Source organism: Chaetomium strumarium (assembly GCF_033439665.1).
Source record: "Chaetomium strumarium strain CBS 333.67 chromosome Unknown B0T15scaffold_5, whole genome shotgun sequence".
Taxonomy (NCBI): Eukaryota; Fungi; Ascomycota; class Sordariomycetes; order Sordariales; family Chaetomiaceae; genus Chaetomium; species Chaetomium strumarium.
Genome location: NW_026944433.1, coordinates 2,326,801 through 2,343,959, shown reverse-complemented (window position 1 = coordinate 2,343,959; position 17,159 = coordinate 2,326,801). Strand labels below are relative to the sequence as shown.

At 59.0% G+C, this 17,159-nt stretch overlaps 6 protein-coding genes across 6 annotated transcripts; 3 read left to right on the top strand and 3 right to left on the bottom strand.

Annotated features, from left to right (window-relative positions):
* Positions 1-1,341: 1,341 nt before the first annotated feature.
* B0T15DRAFT_495053 (LicD family-domain-containing protein) lies at positions 1,342-2,525 on the top strand (the record flags this gene model as incomplete). Its single annotated transcript, XM_062867077.1, has 2 exons — positions 1,342-2,372; positions 2,468-2,525. 2 exons carry the CDS (start codon positions 1,342-1,344, stop codon positions 2,523-2,525), a joined length of 1,089 nt encoding a protein of 362 aa, XP_062720381.1.
* Positions 2,526-2,742: 217 nt separating this feature from the next.
* On the bottom strand, positions 2,743-6,145 carry B0T15DRAFT_568380 (Rgp1-domain-containing protein). The gene is made up of 5 exons (XM_062870760.1): positions 5,241-6,145; positions 5,126-5,207; positions 3,346-5,095; positions 3,261-3,292; positions 2,743-3,220 (listed from the first exon to the last, which is right to left on the bottom strand). The coding sequence occupies exons 1-5, from the start codon at positions 5,873-5,875 to the stop codon at positions 3,041-3,043; spliced, it is 2,679 nt and encodes an 892-aa protein (XP_062720380.1). The 5' UTR covers positions 5,876-6,145; the 3' UTR covers positions 2,743-3,040.
* A 58-nt stretch (positions 6,146-6,203) lies between these two features.
* Positions 6,204-11,445, bottom strand: B0T15DRAFT_537045 (uncharacterized protein). Its single transcript, XM_062869590.1, has 8 exons — positions 11,150-11,445; positions 11,041-11,085; positions 10,958-10,986; positions 10,854-10,896; positions 10,531-10,783; positions 8,513-10,460; positions 7,959-8,458; positions 6,204-7,782 (listed from the first exon to the last, which is right to left on the bottom strand). Exons 2-8 carry the CDS (start codon positions 11,077-11,079, stop codon positions 6,383-6,385), a joined length of 4,212 nt encoding a protein of 1,403 aa, XP_062720379.1. The 5' UTR covers positions 11,080-11,085; positions 11,150-11,445; the 3' UTR covers positions 6,204-6,382.
* A 774-nt stretch (positions 11,446-12,219) lies between these two features.
* Positions 12,220-13,418, top strand: B0T15DRAFT_399447 (regulator of chromosome condensation 1/beta-lactamase-inhibitor protein II; the record flags this gene model as incomplete). Its single annotated transcript, XM_062865009.1, has 3 exons — positions 12,220-12,394; positions 12,668-12,875; positions 12,983-13,418. Coding segments are annotated over 3 exons (819 nt in total), but the record flags the coding sequence as incomplete, so codon positions are not given.
* Positions 13,419-13,601: 183 nt separating this feature from the next.
* On the bottom strand, positions 13,602-14,996 carry B0T15DRAFT_437115 (nucleophile aminohydrolase; the record flags this gene model as incomplete). The annotated part of the gene is made up of 5 exons (XM_062865843.1): positions 14,737-14,996; positions 14,662-14,681; positions 14,527-14,577; positions 13,814-14,434; positions 13,602-13,720 (listed from the first exon to the last, which is right to left on the bottom strand). Exons 1-5 carry the CDS (start codon positions 14,778-14,780, stop codon positions 13,602-13,604), a joined length of 855 nt encoding a protein of 284 aa, XP_062720377.1. The 5' UTR covers positions 14,781-14,996.
* A 409-nt stretch (positions 14,997-15,405) lies between these two features.
* Positions 15,406-16,442, top strand: B0T15DRAFT_512729 (uncharacterized protein; the record flags this gene model as incomplete). Its single annotated transcript, XM_062868002.1, has 2 exons — positions 15,406-16,233; positions 16,287-16,442. 2 exons carry the CDS (start codon positions 15,406-15,408, stop codon positions 16,440-16,442), a joined length of 984 nt encoding a protein of 327 aa, XP_062720376.1.
* Positions 16,443-17,159: the final 717 nt, after the last annotated feature.

Sequence of the window (17,159 nt, the reverse complement as noted above, 5' to 3'; positions counted from 1 at the left end):
GGAGATCTAACTAGTGTATAACACCACACACATCTCCCACTTAACCGTGTTGGCGACCAGTCGAGGCCGTTTTCAAACGTACCTCGACAGCACGTATCAATTTTCCTTTAAAAACCTCAACCACGTAAGCTCTGCAACATGTCGGGCCGGTGGGCGGTAGCTCAGGGGTAAACCCTCCCTCGACCCTTCACTCGGATCATCGTTTTTCAAATGCCCCCCAGTGTCATGAAAAGCACCCGGCAAATTTTTGATTTTTTCTCTTTTTCAAAGCTAGAGATTGCTGAAGGCTTACGCAATCCGCAAGCGGCGCTATGGAGAAATGAGGCTCTAGCTCCGAGACCGGGTAGTGGGGACGGCGGATTGGTGACGTCTGGACGGATACCCGCCAGGAGACCAGGCCGTGAGCAGTCCGGGAGCCGCACTGGGAGGGATCAGGGAAGGGAGTATTAATGGATGTGGGAGCGGCTTCGGTAATGAGTCGCGTGCTCAGGGAATTTCCGCCACCACCATCGAAGGCTATCACTCATGCGGCCATCCCTGATGCATGATAATCTGCTCTGTTATCTGGCGCATAACTTCGAGTTGGATTGAAATGGTCCAATGAGAAACCGAAGAAATATCATACCTGATTGCCTGGATCATGATGTGGGAATCAGATGGATGCTTTGTGCCTCCCAGGGAAAAAGATGGCGAGACCATGGAGTAGCATATCGCTGCTAGAAAGGCTGATGGGTTCCAGGACCATCAGGTTTATAAGTCCGCCTTGTAGACCCATTTCCATCTCGGGATAATTCCAGACGAAGATGGAAGCTGGTCTCATGTGCTTTTCCCATTCGCTCTTACCAGACTCGGACAGTCCACTTTCCACCCCTGGCAGGCACGACGACTTGGACCACGGCGGCACCAGTTAGACGCTTATTAGTCCAGGCCTGATAGTGGCGCATCGATCCGCCCTTGGTCGGTAGCTGGAGGTTACGCGGCTGCTGACCCGCATGCGGAGGCAGTTTGAACTTTGAAATCTGAAAGGCCATGTCAAACCCATACGCTCACACTCATGAGTGCTGGCTAGCGTTGGCCTCAGATGAGAGTGGCAGACCCCTGATTCCGTGTCTTCTACCTATAATGCCTCATATCAGCAGCCCATCGCCGCCTGGCTTGGATAGGCGGGCATGATGTGTCGCCGCACTTTTTTTCCTCAACCTAGTATTAGTTACAGGACGAATAATCCGTTCGAAGAGCCGCATATGTTGAGCCTCGCCCCTTGTTTACTTATCTTATACCAACACAGTCGAGCCATCTCATCCCAGCTGGCCTACCCAACGCCATCGGACAGCACCGGCCATGCGACCAACGCCGGCTCTCTTCTTCCAGCCGAAGTTCCTCCTCGTGCTCACGACACTCCTGGTCCTCTCGGCCATCATCAGCACGGCGGCGGTAGCCCGTAGCGGTCAGCCCCTCTCGTCGTTCTTGTCGACCCAACGGCCACAACAACAAAATCAAGAACAACAACAACAACAACCACCCCACGGCTCTAACCCGGACCCAGCCTCCGTGCCAACAACAACTTCTCTTCTTCTTAACCACGTCCCACCACCAACAACCCCCAAACTCTCCACCCCGAAGAAGACCACCCCCGCCGAGGCAGCAGCCGCGGCAGCAGCACCCGCAGTGGTGGAGGAAGAGAAAGAATACAAATACTTCCACGAAGCCGGCGCCAGCTACGAGCTGACGCACTACGACGGGCGCTTCTTCCACGGCGCCCTGCCCTACGCCGAGCACCGGGCCGCGCTGCGGCAGCTGATCCGGTCGTACCTGTCCGTGTTCGCGTCGCGGGGGCTCGAGACGTGGCTCGCGCACGGCACGCTGCTGGGCTGGTGGTGGAACGGCCGCGTCATGCCGTGGGACTGGGACGTGGACGCCCAGGTGAGCGGCGAGACGATGCGGCTGCTGGCGGAGGGGGGACTCGGGGGCCGGTATAACCAGACGGTGTACGAATGGGTTGTTGTTGAGGAGGGGGGGGAGGGGGAAAGGGAAAGGGGAAAGGGGAAGAGGAGGAGCAGGTCGTATTTGCTGGATGTCAACCCCTTCAGCACCAGAGTCGACAGGGGCAACGGGATGAATGTGATTGATGCGCGCTGGATCGACACCGAGACGGGCATGTTTGTGGATATCACCGCGCTGATGGAGCGGGATCCCGCGGGGGAGCCCGGGGTGGTGAGCTGTAAGAATCACCACGTGTATAAGAGGGAGGAGCTGTATCCGTTGAGGGAGACCGAGTTTGAGGGGGTCACGGCGCTGGTGCCGTGGGATTTTGAGGGGATTCTGGTCGAGGAGTATGGGGCGAAGAGCCTGGTTGTGACGGAGTGGGAAGGGTGAGTTTTTGTTTTTCTGTTTTCCTTTTCTGTTGTTTTCTTGTGTTATGTGAAAAAAGGGGGGAAGAAAACTGACTGATTGTTGTGACACACAGACATCGATGGGATTCGGAGCAACAGGAGTGGGTCAAGATCAACAGGACGAGAAACTGAGCGGGTGCTGAAGCTATAATAAGCGTTGGGTTTTGTTTTAAATTTTTTTTTCTTTTTTTTTTCTTTTTTTCTTTTTCTTTTCTTTTTTTTTTTTTGGATCGACTGACGGCCTTGGAAATTGGGGCTGCTTGGATGCCTGACGCAACCGATCCGGTACCATCATTTTGGTCGCAACCCAGATTGACTCCGAGCACACGGCGTTCGGCGAACCGGCGTTGGGGGTTTCTCTTAACATTGCCAGTGTACATATGTACTTAACCAGAGCAGCGTTCACAGTAGAGTCAACCAGCGATCTTTCGAGCGCACATTACCATCACGGTCTGCCCAAGCCATGGCATATACCACTGCGTATACCATCGCAACACAACTCCTCTATTCAAGCCGCGGCATAGCTACCCATCAAAGTCCGCCAGTGAGCCTACCCTCAAACTCCCTACAACACCAACAACAACAACCCTTACCTAGGGTACTTAAATATCCAACACGCTCCCTACCTTTACTAGGCCCCCTCACACTCACACAGGCAAGCCCTCCTCCATCGCCTCATCCCGCTCCAGCCGCTCCAGCCCATTACACGCGGCCCCGTACACGCGCAACGGCACCGCCACCTCGAAGCTCTCACACATCAGGTTCTCCACGCCCACCAGGACCAGCCCGCCGCGCTCATCCCTCGAAATCTCCTCCAGCAGCGGATGCTCACCACCACCACCACTAGGGGACGATAACATCTTAGACATCCTCCTCCCCTGAGCGGGCCCCCCATCCCTCTCCTCATCCTCAAGCATCCCCTGCCCTTCCCCTCCCTCCCCTCCCTCCCCACCTTCATGATATTGTCCCTGCCCCTGCCCAAGCGCCTGAGTCTGAGTCTGTGTCTGCATCTGTTGCACAGGCACAACAAACTCCAGCCTGACCTTCCACTCCAGCGCAACCCCGCTGGTCACAAACTCGGGCGTAGCCCCCGCGGGGATGGTGGGACTGAAGACCCACCTCCTGCCGAATAACACCACCTCGCTGCCCGTCGCCCACACCTTCCTCGTAACGCGGTGCACGCTCGCCTCGGACCTCAGCGCCAAGCTGGCATCGACCCGCTCGCTCGTCTCGAGCGCGGCGTGGATCGCGTAGCAGGGGACTTGCGCCCCCGCGAAATCGACGACACACGTCACCGCCTCTCCTAGACGGTAGGCGGGCCGCGTGAGCATGACGACCCCGACGCGCCGGCCGTTGCGGGCGATCTCGAAGCGGTTGGGGGACTGAGAGTTGTTGGGGGAGGTGAGGTTTGCGCGGAGGATGGCCAGGTCGATCGCTTCCTTCGCGGTGGGCGGGGATAAGTGGGATGATGACCCTGGGTGGTCGGTTAGGGAGAGGACGGAGGGGCGGCGCGAGGAGGACGGCGAGTGAGGTGTCAGCGGCGTGGTCGCGCTTGGACTGAGGAGGGATCTGCTGGTGTTGTTGTGGTGGTGCGGTTGAGACAGAAGGTCGTCGACGTAGGAGAGAAAGGAGGCCATGGTGGATGACGAGGATGATGACGCGGATGTTGAAGAGGGTGGGGGTTTGTTGTTGTTGATGTTGTTACTATTGGTCTTCTGCTGGGTCTTTGTGTCGACGCTCTGCACGCGCGCCTGGTCGCGCAGCAGGATGTACGGAGACATCAGGTCGTGGCCTAGAATCTCGCCGTGGCTATTGACGCTCCCCAGCACCCGGAACGGGATGTCCACGGACTTCACCTGCTTCTCTTTGGTGCCGCCCGGCCGCTGTGTGCCGATGACCAGACTGTAGGATATCTTCATGGCCTTGCCGCGGTGTGTCGGTGGTAGGCCCTTGGGCAGCTTGAACGAGTACTCAAATGCCCTGCTCTCGCCGGGGCCCAGCTGCAGATCGACAAACAGGATCGACTGCGGCGTGGATAGCAGCGGAATCGACCTCGAGTTTGCAATCCCGCGCATCTCCTTGATGCTGCTGAGCTCGCCCCCGCCCAGGAGCTCGCCAATGGAGCTGGTGATGTTGCCCCATCCAAAGCTCCGCAGCAGGCCGCTGTCGCGTTTTGGCGTCTCCAAGCCGATGACGCCGCCTCCCTGGCCGCCGACTACGGCTTTGCGCTTGACCGCCTCGAACGGCCCAATGTTGATGAGCGATCCGTCCAACGTGAAGGACCCCTGGATCTGTGCATAGCCCATCATCAGCGACTCGGGCGGCCGCGCTGAGCCCGACGAGAAGTTCGACGCCCTCCTGCTGTGGGGCGAGCGCACTTGGGTCCGCAGCGGCTGCTGCGTCACATACTCCGAGGCAAGCGTCTCGGACGAGTTGTTGCTGAGCGAGTAGAACTCGCCACTACTCCTCGGCGTCCCTGCTATGCTCATGGTCGAGAGCACTCTTGCCGAGGGCGCCACCCCTTGCTCATTGATGATCGGCACGGGATCCTTCGGCCGTATAGGTAGCTCCGCCGTTGTCGGGCTCGTTGGGTCCTCGTCCGCCAATCCTCCGACCATAGCGGGTGTCGATGGCGAAGGTGATGACATGGGGAACCTGAACTCAGCCAGCGGGCTTGGCGTCGCGGGAGACCGCCGTGGGAACTCGGCCCTCGGTGTACCGGGCGCCGTGACGGTGCCCGGCATGCGGCCATTGATGCTCCTATCAGGCGGGTATGACGCATGGAAGAGGGGCGACGACTGAGAACTCGGGATCCTCGGGTGTGTAGCAGATCGTGGCCCGTTGAACAGTCCACCGCCACGAGGCAGGATCTGCAGACTCGATGCCCGTGCATGTCCCCTCGGCCGGTGCGGTCTGGGAGACGAGGCGCTGCTCTGGACGTCGTCGACGGTGCTCAAGGAGCCGACCGAGACAATGGATACCGATCTCTTGTGCCCATGTCCTTTCCTGCTCCCATTTCCATTACCGTTTCCACTCTCACTTCCAGTGCCACTGCCGCTGCCATTACCATTGCTCTGTGACCGACCCCCAGCAGCAGGCGGCTGGGACCAAGAGGACACCGAACCGGTTCGGGCGCGGGACGCGGCGGACGGGACGGAGAGGGAGAGGCTCGACCGGTGACCGCGGACATTCGGGGGCGGCGCGAGGCCGGCGTTGGATTTCGGGCGCCCCGAGACGCCGACCCCCGGGTGCAAGCTCGAGGGCAACGATTGCCGCGGACCGCGCTCATGCCTCGACGACGACGGCGGCGGCGGGGGGAACAGCGAAGGCGGCTTCTGGGCGGTTGGCGTGGCCGGCGCCGGGCCGCGGGTTACGTTCTTGAAGGTGATTGTGCATTTGACCTCCTCGCCCGCAAAGACGACCTGCTCGTGCCAGCGCACAAAGACGCGGATGTTGCTGCTGCCGGGGCCGTCTGGCGACATCGTTCTTTGGGGCCAAGGGAAAGGCGATCGATGGCGAGCTCCCAAGGGGATCTAAGGGTTGGCCAACAGTTGGAGGGGTCGGGAATGTGTTAGATCTCCTCGGGGAGAAGAAGATGGGTCGCCAAAATCGTCAGACCGCTTGATGCAGCATTGCTGATAAGCAGCATCTTGCGGCACGGCGTGCGCGATGCGTGGGTGCAGGATGCGGTCGGTACCGGTGTCGTTGCTGTCGTTGACTACTAACCCTGTTGCTTTCATGGGCCAGGGAGCGGCTGCACAGTGGGAATGTGGACACCTAGATCGCCCGGATCATATGGAGGCGCCAATGAGCTTATTGGACCCGCAGGCTTGAGTGCTCAACCAGGTTTGTTATAGAAAGTGCTATCTTGACCCTAACCCTACGTCTATCCATCCCCCCCTTTGATCCAACACCAGGATAGGACAGTTCAATTTCAACAGAAACAACAACGCCAACACAGAAAGAGCACGTTCTCCCTGCCTGGTACCCTATATATCCGCGTCCCCGCTTTCCCCCTCACTCATCCTCTCCTTCAAAACGCGACACGCCACCTCGGCAGCGCTAATCCGGGCCTCCTCCCTACTATACGCCCCTTTCTGCGCAGTCCCAACACACTCCCCCCCAACAAACACGCTACACGCAAACAGCACCCTCTCCGCAGTCCCATCCCCGCCATAATAATGATCACCACCCGCAAGAAGCCCATCAGCACCATCATCATCACCACCATCATCACGCTGCACAACAGCCTCGACCTCGTACACGACCCTCTCCCTGCCGGCCAACTGGCCCAGCTCCTCCTTAGGATGCAGCAGCCAGACCTCATCCCTCAACAACCTGTCCATCAGCGGGAAGATCCCCAGTCTCTCGACGATCGCCTCGCAGGCTTGGATGGAGCCTGAATCGACCCACACGGCGCCCAGCAAGGCCTCCAGCACGTCCGAGTAGAACTTCTGCGCCTGCAGCCGACAGAGCAGCGACCAGGGGTATCGCTTGTCGTCGTCGCGCCCCCGTTTACCCCCCCAGAGCGCGTCGGCGATCTGCTGGCGCATGGCGGCGTGTCGGAGGGACGTGGCGCGCTGGATGGCGCCCATGTCGGGCGAGGCATGGCGCATGAAGGACCAGAGCGGGAGGCTGGTCTGAGATTTCTTCAGGGTGAGAGTGTCGGAGATAGACTTCGAGTTCGAGTCCAACTCCATGGGGTCGTCTTCCACATCGACCCTTTCTAGTGGTATGCTCCATTCCATGACCAAGAAGGCGAGGATGTCGGCGTTGACCAGCGCGGTGCGCAACAGGTGCAGGGTGGAGTTCTCCAGTTTTGCGGCTGCATGGTAGCTGAAGAGTCTGGTGACCACGATGTAATCCAGTATGGCGTCCCCCAGGAACTCGAGGCGGTCGAGCGACGCGCGGATGCCCGGCCCCGTGCAGGAGGGGTGGGTCATTGCCTCGGCGAGGAGGGATTTCTTGGTGAAGGTGTACCCGATCAGAGACTCCAGGGGCTGCATCGTCACCGGAAGGGGCTCGTCGGCAGGAGCTTTGTTATACAAGACCTCGCGGCCGTGCTCGATGCTCTTCCACTCGAAGTCGGGCAAGAACAGCGACATGCACGCGAGCGCTCGGGGGATGCCGCCGCTGAGGTACGAGGCCGCGATGAGCGCCTCGACCACGTCGGCCAGGATCTTGGTCGACAACTTCCGCGTGTCGGTCGCGGACGACGGCGGGTGCTCGAGCAGGTCCTCAACGTAGGTGGGCCGCCATTTGTGCAGGGTGAAGGCCTTGTGGCAGATGTAGCGGTCCAGGCCGAAGTCGACGGCGGCGCGGAACAGACGCGAGTTGGCCACGATCTTGTCCTTCAGGGGCGACAGATAACCCTCGGGGAATTTTAGGTCTGGGACCACAGGCACAATGTGTCAGTTGCGATACGAAGGCAAAACCCCAGGGAGAGCTAAAAAAAAAAAAAAAAAAAAAAAAAAAAAAAAAAAAAAAAAAAAAAAAGAAAAGAAAAGAAAAGACAAGAAAAGAAGAACAAAGAGAAAAACAGAAAAAAGACAAGGAGGTGCGTACACTTGGCAGAACAGTTGATGGTGGTGCAGAACTTGAGGATCGAATCTCCGAGGAACTCTATTCGCTCGTAGTCGGTCGGTCCTCGCGACCCGCTCGTGCTGACGGCCATGACCACGAGCGACAGGTCGGTGATGCCCGTCTGTTGCAAGCGGGACTCCAGGAGGTCCTGGGCCACGAGGTGGACCTCGAGCGCATGCGTGATGGCGGGGATGAGCATGCCGGCATGTGCATACACCGCAGGGACGCTGTCGACCCGCAGCTGGCTTGCCGGCAGGACGCGGGGGTATGGCTTGCTGCTGGGGACCGGGGCGGCGTTGGGGTGGAACGGCCGGAATCCGCCAGCCTTTTTGGGCCAGCTCTTGACCGCGACATAGGGGATGTCCTCGGGCGCCTCGTCGAAGCCCTGATAAGGCTTTCCGACCAGATCCGCCGCGGGCTTGGACGGCAGCCAGTCCAGGTAGAAGTACGGATGGTTCTGGTTTGCGACATCTCGGATTAGGTAGGTCGAACCCGCCTTGCTCATCAGCTCGGCGCTGATGTCTTGTGCACCCAGGCCATCGAGACTCAGATCCCCCTCCAGGCAGGCCAGACGGACGGGATACTGCTTCTCCTGGATCCGCCAGCGGTGGCCGAACGCCATCGCAAGTAGCGCAGATGTGTGGTCCGCTCGGCTGCTGACTGTTCCCTCGACCCCTGACATGACCTCGTCCGGATCCATCTGGACCCGCCACGACGAGCTGTAGTCCCAGTGCAGATCGAAGGGCTCCATGTACGGCACCGGCACGGGCAGCACCAGCTCGAACTCGGCGCGGACCGACGTTTCGCGGCTCAGCACCGTCAGCCTCCTGCTCGAGGTCGCGGCCCCGTCCCTCCACGCCTGCGCCACCCGCGGCCAGGGGTTGAACTGCTCCCGGACGGTGGCCAGGCCGGCGCGCGGCTCGACGTCTCGCACCAAGTCGCTCTCCCGAATCGGCAGGAGGTTGCGGTTGACCAGGCCAGCCTCGTAGAGCTTGGCATAGGCCTGGAAGGCGGCGTCCTTGCACGCGTTGGCCTCGGACGGCCACGCGTAGAGGCTCTCGAAGCAGCGCAGCTCCGGCGCCAGCGAGACGGGCAAGTGGACGGTGGCCTTGCGCAGCCCCGGCTCGCGGGCGTCCACGGGGTTCCCGTCCAGGTCGTGGACCACGTAGAAGGGGCTCCAGTCGACGAACTTCCGCGTCGAGAGCGTGGCGCAGAAGTGCTCGAGGTGCTGCTTGGCGTCGTGGATGGTGAGCTGCGCGCCGGTTTCGGCGTCGCGGAGCAGCGGGTAATCCAGCACCTCGCTGTTCTCGATTTGTTCCAGGTCCGGGATCTCGCGCATGTCGTCTTCGTACTTGCGCTTCATCTCGCGCTCCAAGTCTTCCCATGAGCGGGCCGCGCTGTCCGACCTGTCTTCGACGAGGATGTACAGCTGGGACGCCGACATGCGCGCTCGGCCGCGGCGCTGGATGAAGGAGCCCAGGCTCTTCGGTTCGTCGAAGCAGACGACCAGGTTGCACGCCGGCACGTCGATGCCCTCCTCCAGCACGCTCGTCGCCACCACCAGGTTCGTGGTCCCCTTCCGGAACGCGTGCAGCGAGAGCAGATAGTCCTTGTGCGTCAGGTCCAGGAAATCCCGGCCCCTCGCCGGCATTCTGGACGTGCCAACCATCGACCCGACCCGGTAGCGGCTCCGTGTCTGCGGATGGACGGACAGGATATGGGCCAGCACGGCGACGGTCGCTCGCTCTCGGACGAAGACGATCCCGACGGGGTTCCCCTGGTACGACTCGAGGATGTTGAGCAAAGCTCTGACCTTGGGCGAGAGACCGGCCGGCGTCTCGGGCGGCGGCTGTGCATTTACGCTCGTGAAGGCCTCGGCGAGATACCGCCGTTCTCGGTCCGCCAAGTTGTCGTTGGGCTGGTTCGTAGTAGTACTAGCATTCCCCCGATCCTGGAGAAAGGCAGAGATGACCCTGTGGATATAGTAATCCGCGGCCCATGGTCCCAGGGTCTCGCACATATCGGAGGCCCTGTTGTAGAAGGACTTCATCTGCCCCTGGCAGTAAGTCCTTCTCGTATTAATCGCCTCGACAAGCTTTGCCTGGTTCCGGGCCGTGTTGTTGGCCGCCAGGTGCAAGATGTACGGGTCGCGTGCGATTTCGAGCGCCTGGAAGGCCGTTTTGAATCTGGCCAGGTTCAGGGTGGTCTGGTCAGCGCCCTCGGGGTTGGCTATGTCGCCGTACGGGACGGTCACCAGCTGCGGCCGGTTGACTTGCGCCATCAGCTCGTCCCGGTGCTTGCTCGGTGTCTTGCAGACGGCGTCCATGGTCCGCTCCAGTTCTTCGAGCTCGTGCAGGTCAGACCTGACCAGGGGGCTCGCAGTGAGTCCCAGGATCTGTGGAACCGGGAGACCTTTGGCCTTGCGGGGGGAGTAGTGCTCCCTCATCAGCCTCGCCACAGCATTCTCTTTGCGGGCATTATGCACTATACCCCCCTTTGGCGTCAGCAGCGAGACATTTGGGCTGTTGGAGTAGGGTAAAGAAGAGTTGCACACCTTCGTCGACCACAATCAGACAGAGAGACGAGAGCGGCACAAAGGCGTGCGATACGGCGTCGAACAGGATCTGGTAAGTGGACACGACGATGCGCGTGTTGAAGAGCACCGCGTCCCACACGGCCTGGGTCGACCACGCTTCGACGTTGTCGGACCCAACAATCAGCTTGGACTGAACGCCCGGAGTCTGCGCTCGGATCGCTTCGAACTGTTGCTCAGCGAGAGCCACGGTGTGGGCCAAGAACCAAGCAATCTGGGAACCGTGTTAGTCCGTCCGTCCGTCCGCCGGGGAAACTGTACGTTTGACAGTCGTCATGACCGACCTTCTCATTCCGCTCAAGCTCTATCTTGATACGAAGGATAGCACTAGGATCATCCATCAGCAGGGCCCTTGTTGCTAGTAGAGACTTCTCGTTAGAGAACTTACACTTGGGTCTTTCCACTCCCCGTATCCATCTTCGGTCCATGAATCAGCGGATACGTCTACCTCGGGCTCGAAGTCCAGCATACCGCGACGATAATATTCTGCTTCAGGCTCTCCTCGAGCATCTCAAGCTGGTACGCCCTCGCCGTCATGGTTATTATCGTCGGGGTTTCTTGCTCTGGGGTGGTGCTGTACGTGTTGGTAACGGTCCCGAATTTGACGTCCGACGAGCCCTGATCGCTGCCGGACGAGTGGGCGGTGTCTGATTCATCTATGGCTTCATGAGCGCTTAAGTCGGACGGAAGTGATGCGGTCCCCGGTGGCTCGTCCTCCAGCTCCGACGAGCTCGAGCTGCCGTAATCGGGCGCCATCGTCGTCATCCGGTCAGCCATGGTCGAGGGAAAAAACCAGATGTCAGCGAGGCCACGACGAAGGTTGCGTGGCTAGGCCCTCGTACGGGTGTGGGGTGTGTCAACAATGACTCGACTCTTGACAGTATAGCTCTTCAGTAACTATGACGCGGCTCGATCCTGCCTGACGGTGATTTGGTAGAGACTGCAGATGGGGGATGATGAATGACGAAAAGCATTCGGGGCATTGGACGCTTCGCTGCGGAGGCCAGCATATATCCAGTTGTTGCACTTGCACCTCTCGCCCACTGGGTTAACATCAATTAGATTCAGAGAAAATGGATAGTATGAACAGTCCAGTCGGTCGAGGCTCACAGGTGTGCCTCAGTGAAGCCTCAAGCAGCGGCCAGATGCAAGGAGGCCCACTACTTCCTGAGACACATAATGGCTACCACTCGCTGTAGCCCGGCCTCGCATAGGCTCTCAGCTTCTTGTGGTTGTGCCATGCGCCCATGCCTCCATAGCGTGCAACTGAAAAGTGAGTACCTTATTCATCAGTCAACGATGGCGTGGAAACCCGTGCTACGCATCATGCTGCAGAGTCCTTTTCCGAACCTCGTGACGTATTCCATGTTTGTTTAAGTCCCGCCCGGAGAGTCGGAGACTCCGCCGGGCTTCGGTGCTGGGCGCGGGGTTACTGAGTGGTGTTACGGCGCTTTCGGTCCCGGCCAAGACTTGCCTGCAGCACCTCGTGCGGAGCCGGGCCAGACCATCTCCAGTGACTCGTCACCGTCCCCTTCAGCACCTTCCTATTCAGGCTCATGTCAGAAAGGAGGAGTCATCCTTTTTAAGTTTTTCTTTGGGTTTTAAGCAACGTTGCCGTTGCGGGTTGACGTTAGCACTTGGACGGAAGGGGAGAAGCCTCTCGCAACGGCCATGGTGTTATACGCAACCGGCTTCAATGCCTGGAACCAGTTGCAGGTTGATGGGGATGAAAATCCCGAAGAGCCAGATGACATTTCATCCTTCACTTGCGTGTCGCGGGATGACGCCATTGAGAGTGTCCGTCCATTCTTCTCTTACACTCGAGGTGAGTCAGTCACGGTGCTGCAAGACCCGAAGTGAGATGATATGCTTCACTGATCGTGCAATCGTGTCGATGGCTTACATGGAAGTGCAGTAACCTCAGAAAATGGCGAATGCCGTGTAGCCGGCATGGTGCCAAAAGACCATGAGACCTTACGCGGCACCAACGAAAAGGCCTATGGAAGCTTCGTTGAAGCATCCAACGGTGTCGTCGTAGGTAAGCCGCCGACCATTCAACCCCCTTTTACATGCACTTACACCACCATACCCCGGGCAGTCCACGACAACGAAACCCTCTACCAATATGCATCCATAAACAACCTCCTCCTCAACAACCCTTCCCACACCTTCCCCAACTTCCCCGACATAGCCCAACTCGTCGCGTACGAAACGGGCTTCGCGGCCCTCTCATCTACAGGCCAAGTCTGGACATGGGGCGATGAGCGCTACGCAGCCTGCCTCGGCAGGGAGCCATCTGACGACAGGTACTGTACAATACAACGATAGACTGCCACCCAGTGTCAAATACTTAACAGTCTCGTGGGGACAACAACAACTAACTAACTTCCCCCCTTCGACGAGAAATGTGTAGTCCCGCAGACACCCCCGGCCTGGTCACCGACCTAGAGGACCTCCCCACGGGACCCATAACCAAACTGGCAGCAGGCGGCTACGTCCTGGCCGCCCTCACAGCAGGGAACGACCTCTACTGCTGGGGCCATGCAGGGCGGTCGCCCATGCTCCTCCAGGACCTGCCAGACACCCCGGGTCCGGTGGTCATAGACGACAGGGACATCGTCAACGTGGCGGTTGGCGGCGCGCACATGCTCGTGCTGACCGCCGACAGGGAGGTATACGTGACCGGGGACAACGCCAGCGGGCAGCTGGGCCTGTTAGAAGTGAGATCAACTAGCACCTGGGCGCGAGTCGACTTGGGATCTGTACTGGCGGCGGAAGACGGTGTTGTCACGGGGGTGGTAGCCGGGCCGAGAAACTCCTTCTTGATCGTTCGGAAACAGCTCGACTAGGGAGCAAAAAGGGAGGGGTTTACCCCAGTCCGCGCGGCCGATCTTCTATCGCCCCTTTCGTGTTCCTGCCCCGTCTAGTGTACAATGAAAGTTTGCCTGCCGAGAGAGGAACCTCAACCCCACCAAGAAGCGCTTCCCATGATCATTCCCTTCGATGCCATCCCAACGCCGTCTTCTCAGAAATCATAGATTCGTAAGGTAGTCCTCGATCTCTTGCGGCGTGAGCTTCCGGAACCGGGGTCCCACTGCACCCTCGACGCCCTCGACGCCAAGAAGGTGGTCTGCAGGGGGTCCAACAATGCCTGGAAAGAGTTAGCGCACTCCAAAGCCAGAGAAGAGCAGCAAGTATCTGAGAGAAGAAGAAGGAAGAAGAGAAAAGAGCAAAGAGAACCAACCAATCTCAATCGTCTCCCCGTTCATCTCCCCCTCAATCGTCTCCTTGAGCGTCAGCAGCGCGATATGCACCGCATCCTCCAGCTCCAGTCCCTCCGTGTACCGCTTCTCCAGGAACGTCTTGGCCGTCGTCGCGCTCTTCCCGATCGCCGTCGCCTTCCACGGGAAATAACTCCCGCTCGGGTCGACCTGGTAGAGCATGGGACCGCCCTTCAGGATCCCGCCCGTCTTGCCGCCCACCTTCTTCTTCTTCTCCTCGCCCTCCCCTTCCTCCTTGCTCTGCAGCTCCGGGTCGTCCTCCTCCGGCAGGATGCCCTCGTCCCACCCGGCGATCAGCAGGCTCACGCCGTAGGGGCGCACGCCGCCGGACTGGGTCGCCTCCTGCATGACGCGCGCCACGTCCTGCACCAGGATCCGCGTCGGCGGGTACTCGTTGTAGATGCGCTTGTAGCCCGTGTGAGACACCTTGCGCGCCCGGTCCACCAGCACGCGGTAGTCGGGCCCCATGCCGCTGTACACCATGCCGATGTTGGGCGTGATGAGGCTGATCTTGGACAGCGACGACGGGTCGGCGAGCGGGGACGACGATTTCTTTTCCGTGGCCAGGACGATGCCATTTGTCGCTGTTGTTCCCCGAGTGAGGAGGGTGAGGTTAGTTGTCGGTGGTGGTGGTGATGGATAGTTGGGGAGGAAGAGGGAGGGGAGGAAGACGAACCCTTGATGCCTAGCGCTGTTACGCCTTGGTTGACGGCGTTGAGGGCATATTCTGTTAGGACTGTTTAGAATGAAATCCTCCGCATGGGTGGGTGCGAGTCGTCGCGGGCTGTCCCGCTGGTGATGGGGGACTGACCGATCTGAACCAGCTTGCCGCTGCCGGGCTGTTAGCTTCATCGTTTTACACCTGGAGCATGGGAGATGTAATTACCTGGGCGAGAATGTTGTGAGAGAGAACGAGTATCTATCCGCCATTGTGCCGGTTTGTAAAGTCAAACAGATTTACCAACGTAGATGAAGTCCCTCTTCGAATCGTGGAATGTTCCCCAGTCTACGTCGCGAAGGTCAAGGCTGTTGCTAGTATTCGCAGCGACCGCCCCAGGCACAGCGATGTTGCGCGTCGATGGGCGGCACCTCAGCCTGAGAGCTTGGGCCAGCAAGGCGGCGGCGGGTCGGAGCTACTGATTGGCTTGCTGCCAGCTGCTGTGGAGCGTGACTGCTAGGGTCTGCTCCACCGCCGGCCTAACTGCAAAGGGAAAGCGGCCTTGAGAAGAAAAAAAGTCACCCGCTCTCGAGGCCCCATCAAGTCTTGCGCAAGATCTCTCTCCGACTGTTCTGTGATGCAGGCTTTCCCGATTTATCCTTGACTTGTCTTATGGCGGTAGGTATGAACATCCTTGGTGAGAAACCGTGAACGATGAGGATGCCTAGGCGGCTCACGGTAGATCCGATTGCCCGAACCGGTTGGCGTGGCTTGGAACACTTGTCCCTTCGGTGACGTTCGATGTCCCAAGCTTTCATTGTTAGGAACTTAGCTCCTGCCATTTTGTTCGACGGCATGTCTTGATCTCATCACACTCAACGCAGTTTCACCTGCAATATGGCCTCCGGCTCTTTTCAGTCACAATGGGCTTTCCCCTCGGGGATGGATTCGCAGAATGACGGCGATAGGAGTGGCGGCCAACAACCACGCGACGCTGCCAGCACCTCGGAAGCTTCGTCCCAGGGACCCACGCCTACACAACGGCAGCGGCATTACAAGCCACGAACGTGCCGCATCTGCCTGGAGGTTGTCAATCCCACCACTGAGCTGGACGATTCGCTTGCCGGCCGGCTCTTCTCTTCCAAGGCTCGCGTGTACTACGTGTCCGAGGACCCGGAGCTTGGCCGGCTGATCAGCCCCTGCAAATGCAAGGGCTCCCAGAGATACGTCCATGAAGGATGTCTCCGGGCATGGAGGAATGCGGCGCCATTGTCGGACCGGAACTACTGGCGTTGCCCTACCTGCCACTTCGAGTACAGGCTTCAGCGCCTGCGCTGGGGCCGGTGGATTTCGAGCAAGCTGCTCAGGGGCATTCTGACCTTCTTCATCATGGTGGCCACCATTTTCGTTCTCGGGTTCATTGCAGATCCCATCATCAACTTCTGGGTTGACCCGTTTGGCACCGTGGCAGAGACCCTTCTCACGGGCCTCAAGTTTGACGAGCCGATTGTGGTCGACGATGAAGCGGGATGGTCGGCTCATTTCATGAAGGGGTTCCTTTCTCTAGGGCTTCTCGGCTTCCTCAAGACGATGTTCGTCATGTCGCCCTGGAATTGGTTCAACATCCGGGTTGGTGGGCGCGGCCGCAGGCGTGGCACAGGGAGGGATAGGATGGAGCAGGTTAACTGGGCGCTTGTTGTCATTGGGGTGATCACATTCCTAGGGGTAAGCACAGCTCCGTTTACAGAACATTGACGGCGAACTAACTCGGGTGATAGGCGACTTGGAAGTTTGTCAACCACCTCACCGCCAAAACTCTCGAGATGGCGAGTGATCGTGTTGTCGATGTCCAGGAGGACACTCCGGATGACGACGAAGAGGACGACATCCCGGATGCCGGAGCCGGTCCTCAAGAGTCGAGGAAGGATAGGTAGTGTGAGCGATGCGCGTTCACAGTGTACCAATAGCGATCATATCCATATCCATATCGACTCGATGTTGCCGTGAGTGGAGTGCTCCTCTGTCCCTACTCCCCTATCCCACCCGCACTGCACACTCTTAAGTTGTCACAGCTCCGCCTCCGTGCCGTGCCGACTAGTCTGTGTGCAGAGATGAAGCTTCGTTGCCGCCCTGGGAATTTGGCGTCTTGCCTTGCTCCCGTCGTGGTCTGGCGCGAATGCGTTAACTGTGCCTACGCTGAAGGGTCCTTCGGGACTTCTTCAATCTGATATGCTTCCTGGGTGTTATCAACCACTTTTAAAACGGGTTGCTGAAGGGCTAGGTTAATACAGATACATGTCCTCATCGGGGTCGGGTCAATCAGTCGAGATGTTGTTGTTGTCACTTTACGACAAGCCATGTACTGGTTAGCCGGCGCTGATGTGTTTTAGGAAATATCACATTATTTCCATGTTACATGTTGGGTATCGGGTGCTGGGCAGGGGATTGGAGCAAGAGGATCGGGATTTGGTGCGACCCGGTCACTGAACAGGCCACGGTATATATAGAAGTTCCGCACCTCAGATCGTCAACGGCCCTCACCCCTCACCCACAGTTCCCTGCGTGGTCGAGTGGTATGGGGAGAAGGGCCACGGCCCCTGTCCAGTTCGGCAAGTAAAGTGCGTTCCGCCTGATCGCCGGAAGTCTGCGCG

What these genes read in the sequence shown, in the direction of transcription:
- B0T15DRAFT_568380 (XM_062870760.1), bottom strand. Translation starts at nt 5,875, where the DNA reads ATGTCGCCAGACGGCCCCGGCAGCAGCAACATCCGCGTCTTTGTGCGC. An exon ending in ATGGCCGCATGCCGGGCACC is followed by an intron (nt 5,096 to 5,125) that starts GTCACGGCGCCC and finishes CCGAGGGCCGAG; the next exon opens with TTCCCACGGCGGTCTCCCGC. An exon ending in CCCGCTCAGGGGAGGAGGAT is followed by an intron (nt 3,221 to 3,260) that starts GTCTAAGATGTT and finishes GGTGGTGGTGAG; the next exon opens with CATCCGCTGCTGGAGGAGAT.
- B0T15DRAFT_537045 (XM_062869590.1), bottom strand. Translation starts at nt 11,079, where the DNA reads ATGCTCGAGGAGAGCCTGAAGCAGAATATTATCGTCGCG. An exon ending in GGGAGTGGAAAGACCCAAGT is followed by an intron (nt 10,897 to 10,957) that starts GTAAGTTCTCTA and finishes GGATGATCCTAG; the next exon opens with TGCTATCCTTCGTATCAAGA. An exon ending in AGCTTGAGCGGAATGAGAAG is followed by an intron (nt 10,784 to 10,853) that starts GTCGGTCATGAC and finishes CACGGTTCCCAG; the next exon opens with ATTGCTTGGTTCTTGGCCCA.